At 47.6% G+C, this 20357-nt stretch overlaps 1 protein-coding gene across 2 annotated transcripts in view; it reads right to left on the reverse strand.

Moving 5' to 3' along the window:
• LOC144510060 (phytanoyl-CoA hydroxylase-interacting protein-like) overlaps positions 1-20357 on the reverse strand; it is an 84550-nt gene that overhangs the window by 16280 nt on the left and 47913 nt on the right. For both annotated transcript variants that reach the window (XM_078239287.1, XM_078239289.1), the window contains 2 exons: positions 16292-16459; positions 659-833 (listed from right to left, as the gene is read on the reverse strand). In XM_078239287.1, the coding sequence (XP_078095413.1) occupies positions 659-833; positions 16292-16456 (340 nt within the window). In that variant the 5' untranslated portion in view covers positions 16457-16459. The remainder of the gene's footprint in view (positions 1-658; positions 834-16291; positions 16460-20357) is intronic.

A 20357-nucleotide genomic window follows, 5' to 3' on the forward strand; every position in this document is an offset into this window, starting at 1 on the left:
TTTATGAGTGTCGCTATCAGCGCACTCAGTATTGCCCAACAAGTGCTGCCCAATCATGGAATCACATCCAACAGTGGACATTTCGTTCCCCATTGCTTTCTCCTTAGCTAATCGGAGTCAAGTTGCCAGCCAATCGCTTCCCTTTTCTCCTGCCGTATAAATTGTTTAGTTTATTTAATTTATTTTATTATTGTCATGAGTCGGCTGACATTAACATTGCGATGAAATTACTGTGAAAATCCCCTAGTCGCCACACTCTGGCGCCTGTTCGGGTTACACTGAGGGAGAATTTAGCATCTAACCAGCGCGTCTTTCGGACTGTGGGAGGAAGCTGGAGCACCCGGAGGAAACCCACGCAGACACGGGGGGAGAATGTACAGACTCCACACAGACAGTGACCCGAGGCCAGGAATCGAACCCGGGTCCCTGGCGCTGTGAGGCAGCAGTGCTAACCCACTGTGTTGTGATTGTTTGAAATTTGCCATACTTGCATTTGTCCTGATGAGTGCGAGATACAAAACTTTGACAACACGTCCCTCTCTTCAGCAATATTCAGCCCCACTGCGACTCTCAGACAGCAGTCTAATTTATTTTTGGTCCGGCAGTTTTTCAGCTGCTGAATGAGTGTAGCAGTCCACGCTTGATTTTGCACGCTCACCTCCAGTACAGAATTCCACCACCTCACTCCAGTCGGACACCAGGTACTCTCCGTCACTCTGCTTGATGGCAATCTGGACAGCGACGCTGTACTCTGTGCGGGGGCTCAGGAACCAGTGCCCTCGCACCGTCATTGGCAGTGCCACAGCCTTGGCGACCAGCTTGGTAGGGACATCCTGAATAGACAAGAACATCGGAATGAGCTTCACTGACTGGTGTAGGCTTAAGCACATGTATATACAGAGGGTATATAATGATTTATGGGATTTTTAAAGATCAGAATCTAAGGGGTTGGATTACAAAGGGATTAGCATCATGTTCGTTCAGACTCTTGGGTTAAAACCCATCTAAGTGTCCCCCCAGGAAGAATATCTTGTATATAGAGGGGTTGATAGAATCATAGAATCCCTACAGTGCAGAGGGAGGCCATTCGGCCCATCAAGTCTGCACTGACAACAATCCCACCCAGGCCCTGTTCACATAACCCCACATATCCACCCTGCTAATCCCCCTGACGCTCGGGGGCAATTTAGCATGGCCAATCAACCTAACCCACACATCTTTGGATCGTGGAAGGAAACCGGAGCACTCGGAGGAAACCCACGCAGACACGGGGAGAAGGTGCAGACTCCACTCAGACAGTGACCCGAGGCCGGAATTGAACCCGGGTTCCTGGCGCTGTGGGGCAGCAGTGCTAACCACTGTGCCACCGTGTCGCCCATAAACTCAGAAGTTTAGGCTATGAGGACAAATAGATCAAATCAAATAGATTTGTATTCTCTTGAGTAGAGAAGGTTGAGGGTTTATTTATTTGTGTCCACAAGTAGGGTAGGCTTACATTATTTTGATTTGATTTATTATTGTCACATGTATTGGGATACAGTGAAAAGTATTGTTTGATTTATTGTCACATGTACTGGGATACAGTGAAAAGTATTGTTTCTTGTTCGCTATACAGACAAAGCATACCGTTCAGAGAGAAGGAAAGGAGAGAGTGCAGAATGTACTGTTACAGTCATAGCTCGGGTGTAGAGAAAGATCAACTTAATGCGAGGTAGGTCCATTCAAAAGTCTGATTGCAGCAGGGAAGAAGTACATTAACGCTGCAATGAAGTTACTGTGAAAATCCCCTATCGTCACACTCCGGTGCCTGTTTGGGTTACACTGAGGGAGAATTTAGCACCTAACCAGCACGCCTTTGGAGTGTGGAAGGAAACCGGAGCACCCGGAGGAAACCCATGCAGACATGGGGAGAACGTGCAGACTCCGCACAGACAGCGACCCCAAGCCGGGAATCGAACCCGGGTCCCTGGCGCTGTGAGGCAGCAGTGCTAACCCACTGTGCCACCAATCTAATCGAGGTGTTTAAAACAATAGGCCAGCTAAAGAGAACCTATCCATTGAGGGGAGCTCAGAAAAGAAAATTTGGAGCTAGGCCGTTCAAGACCGAGGTCAGGAAACAGTCCTTCATACAAAGGGGTCGTCGAAATCTCGAATTCTCTCTGCCCCCAGAAAAACTTTGGATGCTCGGGCCTAAAATCAAAACTGCTGAAAGAAATTCAAGGGGTTCTCCTCACGTCCATTTTCAATGTATAAAATCCTGAATCCCACTCGACATTGTTCAGGTGCTCCCCAGTCTATAGATACACCCCCCCACCCCCCACCCCCCCTCGATCTTCCTGACTTTCCCCTGCCTCGGGTCACATTCCCTTTCAGTTGTGGCCTCAGCAAATTATGTTGACGTTTTGTCTTGTTAGCTGGCACATCAGCCTGGACCCAGCCTTGCTTCATCGGGTCTGGGCCAAGATCCAGCAAGCCTGTCGCTGACCCGTGAAGGACTGTGTGATAGGCTCTTTGTGTGTGTGCGTATCTGTGTATGTGTCTCTGTGTATGCGTGTCTGTGTATGTGTGTGTGTATGTGTCTCTGTGTATGTGTGTGTGTGTATGTGTCTCTGTGTATGTGTGTGTATGTGTCTCTGTGTATGTGTGTGTATGTGTCTCTGTGTATGAGTGCCTTTGTGTGCGTGTGTGTGTATGTGTCTCTGTGTATGAGTGTCTGTGTATGCGTGTCTGTGTGTATGTGTGTGTGTATATGTGTCTCTGTGTATGTGTGTGTGTGTGTGTGTGTATGTGTCTCTGTGTATGAGTGTCTGTGTATGCGTGTCTGTGTGTATGTGTGTGTGTGTATGTGTCTCTGTGTATGAGTGTCTATGTGTGTGTATGTGTCTCTGTGTATGAGTGTCTGTGTATGCGTGTCTGTGTGTATGTGTGTGTGTATGTGTCTCTGTGTATGAGTGTCTATGTGTGTGCGTGTATGTGTCTCTGTGTATGCGTGTCTGTGTATGTGTGTGTGTGTGTATGTGTGTGTGTGTGTATGTGTCTCTGTGTATGTGTGTGTGTGTCTGTGTATGAATGTCTGTGTATGTGTGTGTGTCTCTGTGTATGAGTGTCTGTGTGTGTGTGCATGTGTGTATGTGTGTGTGTGTGCATGTGTGTATGTGTGTGTGTGTATGTGTCTCTGTGTATGAGTGTGTGTGTGTGTATGTGTCTCTGTGTATGAGTGTGTGTGTGTGTGTGTCTCTGTGTATGCGTGTCTGTGTATGTGTGTGTGTATGTGTCTCTGTGTATGAGTATCTGTGTGTGTGTCTCTGTGTATGCGTGTCTGTGTATGTGTGTGTGTATGTGTCTCTGTGTATGAGTGTCTTTGTGTGTGTGTGTATGTGTCTCTGTGTATGAGTGTGTGTGTGGGTGTGTCTCTGTGTATGTGTGTCTGTGTATGTGTGTGTGTATGTGTCTCTGTGTATGAGTATCTGTGTGTGTGTCTCTGTGTATGAGTGTCTTTGTGTGTGTGTGTATGTGTCTCTGTGTATGAGTGTCTGTGTCTCTGTGAATGTGTGTGTGTGTCTGTGCATGAATGTCTATGTGTGTGTTTATGTGTGTGTGTATGTGTGTCCGTGCATGAGTGTTTGTGCGTGTGTGTCTCTGTGTGTGTTTATGTGTCTCTATCTGTGCATGAATATCTGTGTGTTTGTGTCTGTGCATGAATGTCTGTCTTTGTGTCTGTCTGTCTGTGTGTCTGTCTGTCTATGTGTCTGTCTGTGTGTCTGTCTGTGTGTCTGTCTGTCTGTGTGTCTGTCTGTCTATGTGTCTGTCTGTGTGTCTGTCTGTCTATGTGTCTGTCTTTGTGTCTGTCTGTCTGTGTGTCTGTCTGTCTATGTGTCTGTCTGTGTGTCTGTCTGTCTATGTGTCTGTCTGTGTGTCTGTCTGTCTGTGTGTCTGTCTGTGTGTCTGTCTGTCTGTGTGTCTGTCTGTGTGTCTGTCTGTCTATGTGTCTGTCTTTGTGTCTGTCTGTCTGTGTGTCTGTCTGTCTATGTGTCTGTCTGTGTGTCTGTCTGTCTATGTGTCTGTCTGTGTGTCTGTCTGTCTGTGTGTCTGTCTGTCTGTGTGTCTGTCTGTGTGTCTGTCTGTCTGTGTGTCTGTCTGTGTGTCTGTCTGTCTATGTGTGGAAGTGTCGCAGCCAGGAGACTTTGAATTCCAATTACGCTCAGCAGAGCGTGCCTTTCCATTACAGCCTGAGCTCTGTTGCCAGTAGGATAATGGTCTCCTCACAGCCTCTTATTACTGCAGTTAAATAAGCACTCAGTCAACTCGAGGTGAGGGGACGCTGCCTCTGCTGTGACGCCTGAGCCAATAGCTGACGTCTGGGCCAGGGAAATAATGTCGGACACAGTGAACATTGCTAATGGGCTTCCACTCGCACTGTTTCTGTACCTGTAAAGATTCGATCACCTCACATTCCAACCAATATCTTGCAATTGTGTCTTTGCTTATATATATGCCCTGTTTGTGAATCAAATCCTGCACTCACCTGATGAAGGGGTAGCGCTCCGAAAGCTCGTGATTCCAAATAAACCTGTTGGACTTTAACCAGGTGTTGTGAGACTTCTTACTGTGCTTACCCCAGTCCAACACCGGCATCTCCACATCATATCACTGGAGGTGCTGTGAAATGTGATACTGGGCAGTGTTTGAGTCTGACTAATCATTTTTAGGTTCACCTTCTTTCAGGTTAGACTCAGGAAGACATTTTCTCAGTCGTCTCTCTCTCGAGGTGGGAACAAAGACACCATCGGTGATGCCGTGTGAGTCTGGCTGTGGGTATCTGGGGCTGTTAAACCTTCACCTGGTGGTATGAGTGTCTGAATGTTGAGTGTCTTGGGTTACAGGAAGATATAGACGAGATGGTCAAATGGACGGATAAGTGGCCGATGGAATTTAACCCTGAAAAGCGTGAGGTGATAGACTTTGGAAAGAGTAATTTGACAAGGAAGTATACAGTGAAAGGTCTGACACTGGGAAGTTCCAAAGAACAAAGGGACCTTGGCGAGTTTGTTCACAGATCTCTGAAGGTGGAAGGGCAGGTTAATAGGGTGGTGAAAAAGGCATATGACACACTCGCCTTTATCAATCGGGGTATAGATTACAAAAGCAGACAGGTCATGTTGGAGTTGTATAGAACTTTAGTGAGGCCACAGCTGGAGCACTGTGTGCAGTTCTGGTCGCCACATTATAGGAAGGATGTGATTGCACTGGAGGGGGTGCAGAGGAGATTCAGCAGGATGCTGCCTGGGACGGAGCATTTAATTTCTAAAGAGAAGTTGGATAGGTTTGGGTTGTTTTCTCTGGAGCAGAGAAGACTGAGGGGCGACCTGATTGAGGTGTACACGATTATGAGGGGCATGGACAGGATGGACAGGGAGCAGCTGTTCCCCTTAGTTGATGGGTCAGTTACGAGGGGACACAAGTTAATAGTGAGGGGTGGGAGGTTTAGGGGGGATTTGAGGAAAAACCTTTTTAACCCAGAGGGTGGTGACGATCTGGAATGCGCTGCCTGGGAGGGTGGTGGAGGCGGGATGCCTCACATCCTTTAAAAAGTACCTGGATGAGTACTTGGCACGTCATAACATTCAAGGCTATGGGCCAAGTGCTGGCAAGTGGGATTAGGTGGGCAGGTAAGGGCCTTCTATGCGTCAGTGCAGACTCGATGGGCCGAAGGGCCTCTTCTGCACTGTGGTATTCTGTGATTCTGTGAACTGTGGGTGTGTCACAGACAGTGATCCCCACATAAGGAGGGGAGCACCATAAATGGAAAAGACTTGGATTCAATGACAAATAAATTCAATTCGATGACTTGTTTCCACCTTGGTTTGTGTGTGCCGGCCATGCCACACAGTTGGCAGTACTCTGGCTCTGAATCACACAGTTTTGGGTTTCAGTCAACCTTCCAGGACTCGGACACTGCACTGTTGGAGATACAGGGGGGGGAATTTTCCCATTCCGCCCGTCACGGGAACAGTAGCGGGCGAGGGACGGACCACAGAAAGGTCTGTTGGCCTCGGGTGGGATTTTCCAGTTTTGGGGTGAGCGTGGCAGAAAAATCCCACCCACCTTTTGGACGAGACATGAAGAGGCCTCACCCTTGCCCGCACAGGTGGATTTGAAAGTTCCAGCGACACTATTTCGAAGAAGAGCGAGGGAGTTACACCTGGTGTCTTGGGCAATATTTATCCTAGAACCATAGAATCCCTACAATGCGGAAGGAGGCCATTCAGCCCCTTGAGCCTGCACCGACAACAATCCCACCCAGGCCTTATCCCTGTCACCCCACGTATTTATCCTGCTAATCCCCCTGACACTAAGGGGCAATTTAGCATGACCAATCCATCTAACCTGCACATCTTTGGACACTAAGGGACAATTTAGCATGGCCAATCCACCTAACCTACACATCATTGGACACTAAGGGGAATTTAGCATGGCCAATCCACCTAATCTGCACATCTTTGGACATTAAGGGACAATTTAGCATGGCCAATCCACCTAACCTACACATCTTTAGACACTAAGGGGCAATTTAGCATGGCCAATCCACCTAACCCGCACATCCTTGGACATTAAGGGACAATTTAGCATGGCCAATCCACCTAATCTGCACATCTTTGGACACTGAGGGGCAATTTAGCATGGCCAATCCACCTAATCTGCACATCTTTGGACACTAAGGGGCAATTTAGCATGGCCAATCCACCTAACCTGCACATCTTTGGACACTAAGGGACAATTTAGTGTGGCCAATCCACCTAACCAGCACATCTTTTGACACTAAGGGACAATTTAGCATGGCCAATCCCCCTAACCTACACATCTTTGGACACTAAGGGACAATTTAGCGTGGCCAATCCACCTAACCGGCACATTTTTGGACACTAAGGGACAATTTAGCATGGCCAATCCAACTAACCTGCACATCTTTGGACACTAAGGGACAATTTAGCGTGGCCAATCCACCTAACCAGCACATCTTTGGACACTAAGGGACAATTCAGCGTGGCCAATCCACCTAACCAGCACATCTTTGGACACTAAGGGACAATTCAGCATGGCCAATCCACCTAACCTGCACATCTTTGGACACTAAGGGACAATTCAGCATGGCCAATCCACCTAGCCCACACATTATCCCTCATCCAACATCACAAAGAGATAAGTTTGCTCTCGCTCTGAAATGCCACGATTGCAAGAATAGCAAAGATTCACGTGTTACTGAGCATGAGGCTATTCACTACGAGGGAATTGTGAGCAGAGATATTCTCTTATCTATCATACACAGTAATAAGCCAAGACTGGGTTCAGCCAGTTTCCAAGGCAACGGTTGCTTGTAGAGCCGGTTGCTGTTCAACTAGAATGCAGGTTGAGCCAAGGGAGGGGGTGTGGAGGGGGGTGGGGGGGGAATAGTTGTCAGAGATGACTTGGCTTTGATATCCGCCATAGCCTTCAACAGTTGTTACAAGCCAGGATATTAGAGAGATGCAGAGTGCACAGCTTTCCAACATAGCTGGAAAACAGCAAGTGTCACCTGTGATAACTCTACAGCAAGGACATATGTACGGTGGAACTGCACCGCTATAATGAAACCTATAGAATACATTGCTTCCCGGGGTGAGTTACAGGCTGGAATCTAATCAGTTTTGGCAGGAGGTGGGGTTAATATATAGAAGAACAATATCACGGGAATGGGTCACAGGGTGGAATCTAATCCAGGGGTTCAGGGTGGTTTATATATAGAATAACAGATACCCAGGAGTGAGTTACAGACTGGAATCTAATCGAGGGGTTCAGGGTGGTTTATATATAGAATAACAGACTCCCGGGAGTGAGTTACAGACTGGAATCTAATCGAGGGGTTCGGGGTGGTTTATATATAGAATAACAGACTCCCGGGAGTGAGTTACAGACTGGAATCTAATCGAGGGGTTCGGAGTGGTTTATATATAGAATAACGGATACCCGGGAGTGAGTTACAGACTGGAATCTAATCGAGGGGTTCGGGGTTGTTTATATATAGAATAACAGATACCCGGGAGTGAGTTACAGACTGGAATCTAATCGAGGGGTTCGGAGTGGTTTATATATGGAATAACAGATACCCGGGAGTGAGTTACAGTCTGGAATCTAATCGAGGGGTTCGGGGTGGTTTATATATAGAATAACAGATACCCGGGAGTGAGTTACAGACTGGAATCTAATCGAGGGGTTCGGGCTGGTTTATATATAGAATAACAGATACTTGGGAGTGAGTTACAGACTGGAATCTAATCGAGGGGTTCGGGCTGGTTTATATATAGAATAACAGATACTTGGGAGTGAGTTACAGACTGGAATCTAATCGAGGGGTTCGGGGTGGTTTATATATAGAATAACAGATACTTGGGAGTGAGTTACAGACTGGAATCTAATCGAGGGTTTCAGGGTGGTTTATATATAGAAATACAGATACTTGGGAGTGAGTTACAGACTGAAATCTAATCGAGGGGTTCGGGATGGTTTATAAATGGAATAACAGATACCAGGGAGTGAGTTACAGACTGGAATCTAATCGAGGGGTTCGGGCTGGTTTATATATAGAATAACAGATACTTGGGAGTGAGTTACAGACTGGAATCTAATCGAGGGGATCGGGGGGGGGTTTATATATAGAATAACAGATACCCGGGCATGAGTTACAGACTGGAATCTAATCGAGGGGTTCAGGGTGGTTAATATATAGAATAACAGATACCCGGGAGTGAGTTACAGACTGGAATCTAATCAAGGGGTTCTGGATGGTCTATAAATGGAATAACAGATACCGGGAGTGAGTTACCGACTGGAATCTAATCGAGGGGTTCAGGATGGTTTATAAATGGAATAACAGATACCCGGGAGTGAGTTACAGACTGGAATCTAATCAAGGGGTTCAGGATGGTTTATAAATGGAATAACAGATACCGGGAGTGAGTTACAGACTGGAATCTAATCGAGGGGTTCAGGATGGTTTATAAATGGAATAACAGATACCGGGAGTGAGTTACAGACTGGAATCTAATCGAGGGGTTCAGGATGGTTTATAAATGGAATAACAGATACCCGGGAGTGAGTTACAGACTGGAATCTAATCGAGGGGTTCAGGATGGTTTATAAATGGAATAACAGATACCCGGGAGTGAGTTACAGACTGGAATCTAATCGAGGGGTTCAGGATGGTTTATAAATGGAGTAACAGATACCCGGGAGTGAGTTACAGACTGGAATCTAATCGAGGGGTTCAGGATGGTTTATAAATGGAATAACAGATACCCGGGAGTGAGTTACAGACTGGAATCTAATCGAGGGGTTCAGGATGGTTTATAAATGGAATAACAGATACCCGGGAGTGAGTTACAGACTGGAATCTAATCGAGGGGTTCAGGATGGTTTATAAATGGAATAACAGATACCCGGGAGTGAGTTACAGACTGGAATCTAATCGAGGGGTTCAGGATGGTTTATAAATGGAATAACAGATACCCGGGAGTGAGTTACAGACTGGAATCTAATCGAGGGGTTCAGGATGGTTTATAAATGGAATAACAGATACCCGGGAGTGAGTTACGGACTGGAATGTAATCAAGAGGTTCAGGATGGTTTATAAATGGAATAACAGATAGCTGTAAGTGAATCAAAGGGTTTGAGGGGTTTATATATTTAAATCAAGGGGTTCAGGTCAGTTTACATAGAGAATAACAGATTGCTGGGTGTGAGCTGCAGTTTGGAATATAACCTCCTAACAGCTCCTTCATCACCTGTGCTGGGCTGTTGAAAAGAAGCTTCCCACGTGAATCGTGTGCGATTATGTAAGGAATCAATCTGTGTCAGTCAGACGCCCCCAGAGTGCAAATGATGGTAAGATTGCGGGGTTTGAGTGAGCTGCAAAGTGGGAGAATGCCAGCGCAATTAGACAGGAGCTGATGGTTTTAATTCCAAAACATTACAATAAGTAATGTGTAATAGTGTCAGCGTTCCCTGGGGGTAGCTTCTGAACAACTGTGATTAACTGTTTGATAACACACACCATCTAACGCTGACGGGGGGAATGAGCCGGAGGAGCTGAGAGCTCTGAGGCGGGGGGTCGCCTGGGTTGGAGGTGGCAAGGACGACCAATATTCCTCCGTAATGCAGCTAAATATCCACATCTCTATCCAGCTCTCCATCCTCACCGGCCTCAGCTAAAGTTCACGGGGATGTGAAGGGAGCCACGCTTGCATGGAAGAATACCATGTTTTCAGTGCCCTCTCTCTCTCTCCATCTCTATCAGCCATATGGCTCTCAGTGGGGAAGTGAAAGTCTTCAGGTGTTAATAACACATGCAGAAACTGTGCCAGATCCCTCTCTGCACCTTTCTACTATCTCAGTCTTGCTTATCCTGATTGTTTCCTTTCAGCCCATCTGCAAGCTTCTACTTCAAGGCTCTGCCTCTCCTCCTGAGATGTGTGTGTGTTACAATATACAGGATTGGCAATCTCTCTCACTTTCCCTCTCTATTTCTCTCCATCTCCCTCCATTGCTTTCTCCTTCTCCATCTCTCTCACTCTCTCTCTTTATGTGTGTGCCTCTCTCTCGCTCTCTCTCTCTTTCTGTGTCGCTCTCTCTGTCTCTCTCAATCTGTCACAGAATCCCTGCAGTGCACAAGGAGGCCAATCGGCCCATCGAGTCTGTACCGACCACAATCCTATCTAGGACCTATCCCCGTAATCCCGCACATTTAATTCCTCTAACCTACGCATCCCCAGACATTAAGGGGCAATTTAGCACGGCCAATGCACCTAACATGCACACCTTTGGACTGTGGGAGGAAACCGGAGCACCCGGAGGAAACCCACGTAGATTTTGGACTGTGGGAGGAAACCGGAGCACCCGGAGGAAACCCACGCAGACACAGGGAGAACGTGCAGACTCCGCACAGACAGTGACCCCGAGCCGGGAATCGAACCCGGGTCCCTGGCGCTGTGAGGCAGCAGTGCTAACCACTGTGCTGCCTCTCTGATACTGTTTTTCCTTCTCTGCCTCTCTCTCTCACACATCCTCTATTTCTCTGTTGCCTCTCTTTATTTATTTGTTGCTCTCTTTCTCTTCTGTCTCTCTGTCTCCTTGTTTCTCTCTGTTGTTCTATACCATTCTCTCTCTCTGCCTCTCCCTGCTTACTTTTCTCCACCTTCTGTCTCTTTGCTTTGTTCTGTGTATCTCTCTTTCTCCCCCAGCCCACTGTCTGTCTTTCCCTCTCACCCTAGAGGCCGGAGCTTTACCGTCCTGCCTGCTACGGGAATCGTCGTGGGCGAGGGACGCACATGGAAAGGTCCGTTGTCCTCAGACGGGATTTTACGATTTTGGGAAGAGCGAGGTCGTAAAATCCTGTCCCTCAGCCTCTCTCTCTCTCTGTAATAAGTGAGATAATTCTGTCTGACTGAAGTCCTCTCTGGTATAGTTGCTGTTTAGAGAATATTTTGATTGGAATTTATTTCCTTTTGCTTCAGTCAAAGGTGGCTGTTGATATCTCTGAGCTGTCTTCTTGTCATCGATATACAGTTCCTGCTTCAGTCACCTGGGTCAACTAGAATCAATATCCTATCCTTCTTGGATTTTGCCTTTTGTTCCCGTGTATTCCATTAGGCAAGACAGTTCCCCTTTGATCTTTGAGTTTTACTTCTGCTGATGTGGGAAATGCATTTTGCTCTGCTTAGCTCGGAAGGCATGTCACAAAAGTCACAAGATCGATATGGCTGAGAAAAGTCACCTCGCCATTTTCATGACCAGAGTCCCTCTCTCGACACATTTAACTGGACCTTGCAAACATCCTCTGTTTGAGGAGATGCTAACTATCAGTCAGGCTAACACAAGTAGTTGGGTTTATTTCCACTTAAGGTAATTACACGGAAGTGGATAGTGGAAAGCTGGGAATTGGAGATACTGCAGTCTCATTATATTCCCACTCTCAAGGGTAAGTAAGGATCAGCGATAAATTCTGGCCTTGCCAGTGACGTCAAGAACAAATGTAAAATAATGTCCGTCACTGATACTGCGGTAGACTCAGTTGAAGACCTGTTGGACAAACAGACAATTGTGCCATTTTACAAGAAGGGTTTCCACCCCGAGATCATAGAATCATAGAATCATAGAACCCTACAGTGCAGAAAGAGGCCATTCGGCCCATCGAGTCTACACTGACCACAATCCCACCCAGGCCCTACCCCAATATCACTACATATTTTACCTGTTAATCCCTCTAACCTACGCATCTCAGGACACTAAGGGGCAATTTTAGCATGGCCAATCAACCTAATCGCACATCTTTGGACTGTGGGAGGAAACCGGAGCACCCGGAGGAAACCCAGGCAGACACGAGGAGAATGTGCAAACTCCACACAGACAGTGACCCGAGCCGGGAATCGAACCCAGGTCCCTGGAGCTGTGAAGCAGCAGTGCTAACCCACTGTGCCACCGTGCCGCTGCCGTACCGTGAGATGTTCTTATACTCGAGTGCTAAAGAGGAAGGATGACACTACAGCGACTCACCAAGACTTCTTCGACAGTACCTCTCAAACCCGCGACCTTCACCACCTCGGAGGATGAAGGCAGCAGCGATATGGGAACATCATCACCTCCAAGTCACTGAACATAGACATACATTGGCCATTCCTGCATAGTCGCTGGGTCATAAACCTGGAACTCCCGACCATGAGACCATAAAACATTGGAGCAGAATTAGGCCACTCGGCCCATCGAGTCTGCTCCGCCATTCAATCATGGCTGATATTTTTCTCATCCCCATTCTCCTGCCTTTTCCCCATAACCCCGATCCCCTTATTAATCAAGAACCTATCTATCTCTGTCTTAAAGACGCTCAATGACCCGGCCTCCACAGCCTTCTGTGGCAAATAGTTCCACAGATTCACCACTCTCTGGCTGAAGAAATTCCTCCTTATCTCTGTTTTAAAGGATTGTCCCTTTAGCCTGAGGTTGTGCCCTCTGGTTCTAATTTTTCCTACTAGTGGAAACATCCTCTCCACAACCATTCTATCCAGGCCTCGCAGTATCCTGTAAGTTTCAATAAGATCCCCCCTCATCCTTCTAAACTCCAACGAGTACAAACCCAGAGTCCTCAACCGTCCCTCATACGACAAGCTCTTCATTCCAGGGATCATTCTTGTGAACCTCCTCTGAACTCTTTCCAAGGCCAGCACATCCTTCCTTAGATATGAGGCCCAAAACTGCTCACAATTCTCCAAATGGGATCTGACCAGAGCCTTATACAGCCTCAGAAGTACATCCCTGCTCTTGTATTCTAGCCCTCTCGACATGAATGCTAACATTGCATTTGCCTTCCTAACTGCCGACTGAACCTGCACGTTAACCTTAAGAAGATCTTGGACAATGATTCCCAAGTCCCTGTGTGTTTCTGATTTCCTAAGCATTTTCCCATTTAGAAAATAGTCTATGCCTCCATTCCTCCTTCCAAAGTGCATAACCTCACACTTTTCCACATTGTATTCCATCTGCCACTTCTCTGCCCACTCCCCTAACCTGTCCAAGTCCTTCTGCAGTCCCCCCGCCACCTAACAACACTTCTCAAGCACCTTCATCACGCTGGTTATTCATCTACATCTCAAATGGACCCCCTCACCCCCAGAATAAGGAGGATGATATTTACTCCAGTAAATCGTGATTTGAGCAGTGTGAGGAGGGACTGACTGTCTTGAAAATGGGAATTTAGGAACCTAGGAAGAGGAGTAGGCCATTCTGCCCCTTGAGCCCGCTCTGCCTTTCAATAAGATCATAGCCGATCTGTGGCCTAACTCTATGTACCTTCCCTAGGCCCACATCCCTTGGTACTCTTGCTCAGTATAAATGTGTCTATTTCAGACTTAAACCTAACAATTGAACCAGCATCCACTGCTAGTTGAGAGTTCCAAATCTTCCCCACTCTCTGTGTCTGGAAGTGTTTTCTAATATCTCTCCTAAATGGCTTGGCCCTCCGGGGACCATATCCCTCTATTCCCACCCTATTCATGTACTTGTCCAGATTCCTCTTAAAAGTCACTATCGTATCTGCTTCCACTCCCTCCCCCGGCAGCGAGTTCCAGACACCCACCACCCTCTGTGTAAAAAACTTGCCTCGTACATCTCCTTTAAACTTTGCCCCTCGCACCTTAAACCTGTGCCCCCCCAGTAATTGACTCTTCCACCTTAGGAAAAAGCTTCTGACTATCCACTCTGTCCATGCCTCTCATAATCTTGTAGATTTCTATCAGGTCGCCCCTCAACCTCCGTCGTTCCAGTGAGAACAAACCAGGTTTCTCCAACCTCTCCTCATAGCTAATGCCCTCCATATCGGGCAACATCCTGGTAAATCTTTTCTGTAACCCTCTCCAAAGCCTCCAAATCCTCCTGGTAGCGTGGCGACCAGAATTGAACACTATATTCCAAGTGCGGCCTAACTAAGGTTCTATAAAGCTGCAACATGACTTGCCAATTTTTAAACACAATACCCCTTTTTTTAAAAAATAGGTATATACTCTCCTTATAAGCTATCACCTATCAGAACAGCAGCCTGCTTTTCTCTTCCTTCCCCGGTCCCCCCCACCGCCCCCCCCCCCATCTCCTCCCCTGTCCCCCCCACCCCCCCTCCCCTCCCCAGACAGAATTGAGAGAATAAAGACCTTATTTGTATAAAACATAACCCCTGAAGTCCAGGTATCATTCTTGTAAACCTGTGTTGAACTCCTTCCTATGGTGTGATGTCCATACCTGCTCACAGTACTCTAATTGGGGTCTAACTAGGATTTTGCTTCCCTATATCCCAGCGCTTGAGATATGAATGCCAGCATTCCGTTGGCTTTCTTGATTTCTTTTCTGCAAAGCACCGTCATAGAATCATAGAATCCCTACAGTGCAGAAGGTGGCCATTCGGCCCATCGAGTCTGCACCGACAACAATCCCACCCAGACTCTATCCCACAACCCCACATATTTACCCTACTAATCTCCCTGACACTCGGGTCAATTTAGCACGGCCAATCCACCTAACCCGCACATCTTTGGAGTGTGGGAGGAAACCAGAGCACCCGGAGGAAACCCACGCAGACACGGGGAGGACGTGCAGACTCCGCACAGACAGTGACCCAAGCCACGAATCGAACTCGGGTCCCTGGCGCCGTGACTAACCACTGTGCCAACCGTGCCACGTAAAGGTCCCCAAGTTCCCAACTTCCCGCTACCCGCTTCCGCATAAAGTGGAAATAAACTCAAACGTTGGTGTCATCCTGTTGGAGACAAGATGCTGCCTGATGATGACTAGAATACAAACAACATCAAGCTCATTTGGTTAAAAGGACAAGCCTAAAGTTAATTAAATTATATGCTGGCAGCCCACAGAAATGATGAGTGGTGCCGTATATATCTATCTGGTAAGTGTGGACTGGGTGATCACTTTGCTGAGAACCTTCGGTCTGTGCGCAATCAGGAACCCTGACCTTCCCGTTGCTTGCCATTTTAACACACGATCCTGCTCCCATGTCCACATGTCTGTCCTTGGTTTGCTGCAATGTTCCAGTGAAGCTCAACGCAAACTGGAGGAACAGCATCTCATCTTCCGGCTGGGCACTTTACAACCTTCTGCTCTCAACGTCAAATTAAATAACTTCAGATGATTCGTTCTACCCCACCTCCACCCCCTTTGTTTTCATTTTATTTATTTTTTCTCTTACCTTTTATTTCTTTACTGTCTTTCTTTATATTTCTTCCCCCCTCCCCCACTCTTTCCCCCTACTTTATCCAGCCTTTCCTTACATTTTCTCCCCTTTTGCTTCCCCTTTCCCCCTTTTTCTCAATTTTACCTCTCTCCCATTCATTCTCCCCCCCACATCTTCATCTGTCACAGCTCACCCTCAGCCTCTCTGCCGTGTGGGTCATTCACAACTTCTATTCTCTCTACGGGCTGCCATTAGCAGCCTTTCCCCTGGTTTCTGTGGCTACGACCCATCTTTCATTCCCTCCCCCTGCGGTATAAATATCTTTAACCTGGCGTTGTTAAAACTCTTACTGGATAAATATCTCCCACTTTCTGCGCCTTTGAGTTTTGACAAAGGGTCGTCTGGACTCGAAACGTCAGCTCTTTCCTCCCCTTACAGATGCTGCCAGACCCGCTGAGATTTTCCAGCATTTTCTCTTTTTAGTTGCCTATTTAATAAGCTGCCCGTCTGAAACCCCGGTCTCGAGCTTACTCGGTGCTTGAACTTGTTGGAATCCTTGTTCTCTTTCTTGTTGAGGTCCACAAAGTAGTGCGTGATGCGCTCCCGGTCCTTCGCATCCGTGTCCCAGCAGATTTTGAAAGAGTCGCAGGTGATGTTGGTGATTTTAATGTTGTGAGGTGTTGACAGCAGCTCCATTTTCTGTTGGAGAAAGAAGAAGTGAGAAGATGTCTTGCACAGCAAGGAACAACATTACCCTGAGCAGCATCATGAGTGGCTGCTCCGCCACTGGCCACTGCTTGGGGGATGCGGGGCGGGAGAGTCTTGTTTTACCCATTCGTTGGACACGGGCGTCGCTGGCTGGCCAGCATTTATTGCCCATCCCTAGTTGCCCTTGGAGGGCAGTTGAGAGTCAACCACATTGCTGTGGATCTGGAGTCACATGTAGGCCAGACCGGGTAAGGACGGCAGATTTCCTTCCCTAAAGGGAACCAGATGGGTTTTTCCGACAATGGTTCCATGGTCATCAGTAGATTCTTAATTCCAGATATTTTTTATTGAATTCAAATTCCACCATCTGCCGTGGCGGGATTCGAACCCGGGTCCCCAGAACATTAGCTGAGTTTCTGGATTAATAGTCCAGCGATAATACCACTAGGCCATCGCCTCCCAATAATCGACAATCAACTAGCAACAATTAGCATTTGGGTAGCAACTTTAAGATAATAAAACTAAGGCACTTCACTTGGGCGTTATCAAACAAAAGGGGAGACGGTGGCGTAGTGGTATTGTCACTGGACTACTTATCCAGAGACCCGGGGGAATCCTGTGGAGACCCGGGTTCGAATCCCACCACGGCAGATGGTGACATTTTGAGGCGGCACAGTGGTTAGCACTGCTGCCTCACAGCGCCAGGGACCCGGGTTCGATTCCGCACATCTTTTGAGTGTGGGAGGGAACCGGTTCCCTCCCACACTCAAAAGATGTGCGGGTTAGGTGGATTGGCCATGTTAAATTGACCCTAGTGTCAGGATATTAGCAGGGATATGTAGGGTTACGGGAACAGGGCCTGGGTGGGATTGTGGTCGCTGCAGACGCAATGGGCCGAATGGCCTCCTTCTGCATTGTAGGGATTCTATGATTCTATAAAATTTGGCACTCTTGGTCAAAGCAGTCGGTTTTAAGGAATGTTTTAAAGGGTTGGAGAGGTTTGAAATGGTATTTCAGAGTTTAAGGACTTGGCAAGCCGTCAAAGGTTTATAAAGTATATTTTATTAGTGTCACAAGTACGTTTACATTAACACTGCAATGAAGTTACTATGAAAATCCCCCAGTCGCCACACTCCAGCCCCTGTTCGGGTACACTGAGGGAGAATTTAGCATCTAACCAGCGCGTCGTTTAGACTGTGGGAGGAAACCCACGCAGACACGGGGAGACTGTGCAAACTCCACACTGACAGTGACCCAAGCCGGGAATCGAACCCGGGTCCCTGGCGCTGTGAGGTAGCCGTGCTAACCACTGTGCCGCCGTGCCAGTTAAAATCAGGGATGCACTGGAGAGGAGAATTAGAAGAGCAAACACCTCTCGGAGGGTCGTGGTGCGGGAGGAAGTAATAGAGAGAGAGGGGGGTGGTGAGGCCAGGGAAGGATTTGAAAACGGGTAGGAATTTTAAAATTGAGGTTATTACCAAACCAGGAGCCGATGTGGTCGGCGTCAGATAAAGGGGACCGGTGAGTACCAGGATACAGGCAGCAGAGCCTTGTATGGACTGAAGTTGATGGTTATCTGGTCGGAAGCTGATATCACATCTGAAAATAGCACCAAGGTTAGGGACAGTCTGGTGCTCCCTGGGAGAGAGTTGGAATCAGTGCTTGAATTGAATTGGGACATTCCACCCACCATCTTCACACACAAGTCATTCATCGCAGGCAGAACAGTGCATTCTCCAACCTGTTGGACGTCAACTTGAGGTGATTGCCAGAAGAAGCAGTGGCAGGGTGAGGAAAAACTCTTTTATTGCAGTGAGTGGTTAGGATGTGAGACGGGCTGTTTGAGAGCATCGAAGCTTTCAAAAGGGACATGGAGAATTATTTAAAGAATTTGTAGCTCAGATAAATTAAAGGGAGGGAGTGGGGCTATCTGAATTGTTCATAGAATAGAATACCCTACAGAAGGAGGCCATTCAGCCCATCGAGTCTGCAGTGACCACAATCCCATCCAGGCCTTATTCCCGTAACCCTACACATTTACCCTGCTAATCCCCCTGACACTAGGGGACAATTTAGCATCCACCTAACCCACATATCTTTGGACATTAAGGGGCAATTTAGCATGGCCAATCCACCTAACCCGCACATCTTTGGACTGTGGGAGGAAACCGGAGCACCCGGAGGAAACCCTCGCAGACACGGGGAGAATGTGCAGACTCCGCACAGACAGTGACCCAAGCCGGGAATCGAACCTGGGCCCCTGGCGCTGTGAGGCAGCAGTGCTAACCCACTGTGCCGCCCCCCCCATTCTTGCAGAGAGCTGGCATGAACGTGATAGGCCAAATGGCCTCCTTCTGCGCTCGGACTATTCTGTGGCTCTATCCATCCTGTTCCTTTGCGCAATGTCCCTCTGCCGCAGCTTTCACCTCCTGAATTAAGGTTTTTTTTTTCCTGCTGTAATTCTTAAAAATTCCCCTTAAATCCCGAGTGGGCACCATGATGGTGTGAAATTATCATGATCCCTGCTGCAGTGAAAAGATTAGAGATCCCATCAGGTCTCAGTGGAGACTGACTTAACTGTGCGAAAGTAAGATTGCTATTGATGTTTTCCGATATTGCAGTAATGTTAGCCTTTGTTTTTATAAGTACGGAAATATGATTTAATTTTACAGTATCGATCACTGAACATTTGATCTGTGACTGACCCGTCTTAACGCAAGGCCATCACTCACTCGGCGAAGGAACTTAATTAAAGATCGGCCATTCCAAAGTGCTTCCCAAGGACAGAATCTTCTGCTCTCTCTGGTGGCACGCTCGAGGCAGGATTAAGTCCTGGGTGGGAAAGCCCATGATCGACTTTCCTGTCCCACCACCTATTGGGGCCCTCAGGAGACTAATTAATGTGCTCAATATATATGTAGATTAAAGTCCTCCATGATTACTACAGCACCCTTGTTACATGCATCTCTAATTTTCTGTTTAATGCCATGCCCTACACACCACTGAGGCCTACAGACAACTCCCACGAATGTTTCCTGCCCCTTCTTACTTTCTAGTTCCACTTAGACTGATTCATTTAATGATTGCTGATATTAACGCAGTGGTAGATCCGTTACCATGGAGTCCCTCGATCAAAGGCACTCAGGCCTGAAAGCGGTAACATATTAGGGAGAGGCGATGGCCTAGTGGTATCATTAATCCAGAAACTCAGCGAATGTTCTGCGGGACCCGGGTTCGAATCCCGCCACGGCAGATCATGGAATTTGAATTCAATTTTTAAAAAATCTGGAATTAAGAATCTACTGATGACCATGAAACCATTGTCGGAAAAACCCATCTGGTTCCCTTTAGGGAAGGAAATCTGTCAGCCTTACCTGGTCTGGCCTACATGTGACTCCAGATCCACAGCAATGTGGTTGACTCTCAACTGCCCTCGGGCAACTAGGGATGGGCAATAAGTGCTAGCCAGGTGTGGCTGTTTATGTCTTTGGGTAAACAGCGTTAACTCAGTGCTGAGAGGCATTCCCTTTTCCTTGCTACGACCCCCCCTCCACCCCCCAACCCCTGGCCACCCCACATATGTTGCCTGGATTGAGTGGCATGCCTTATGAGGATAGGCTGAGGGAGCTCGGTCTTTTCTCCTTGGAGAGACGTAGGATGAGAGCAGACCTAATAGAGGTATATAAGATGTTGAGAGGCATAGATCGGGGGTGGACTCTCAGAGGCTTTTTCCCAGGGTGGAAATGTCTGCTACGAGAGGACACAGGTTTAAGGTGCTGGGGGGTAGGTGCAGGGGAAATGTGAGGGGGAAGTTTTTCACACACAGGGTGGTGGGCGAGTGGAATCGGCTGCCGTCAGTGGTGGTGGAGGCAAACTCAATAGGGTCTTT

The sequence above is a fragment of the Mustelus asterias genome, chromosome 22 (assembly GCF_964213995.1).
Source record: "Mustelus asterias chromosome 22, sMusAst1.hap1.1, whole genome shotgun sequence".
NCBI lineage: Eukaryota > Metazoa > Chordata > Chondrichthyes > Carcharhiniformes > Triakidae > Mustelus > Mustelus asterias.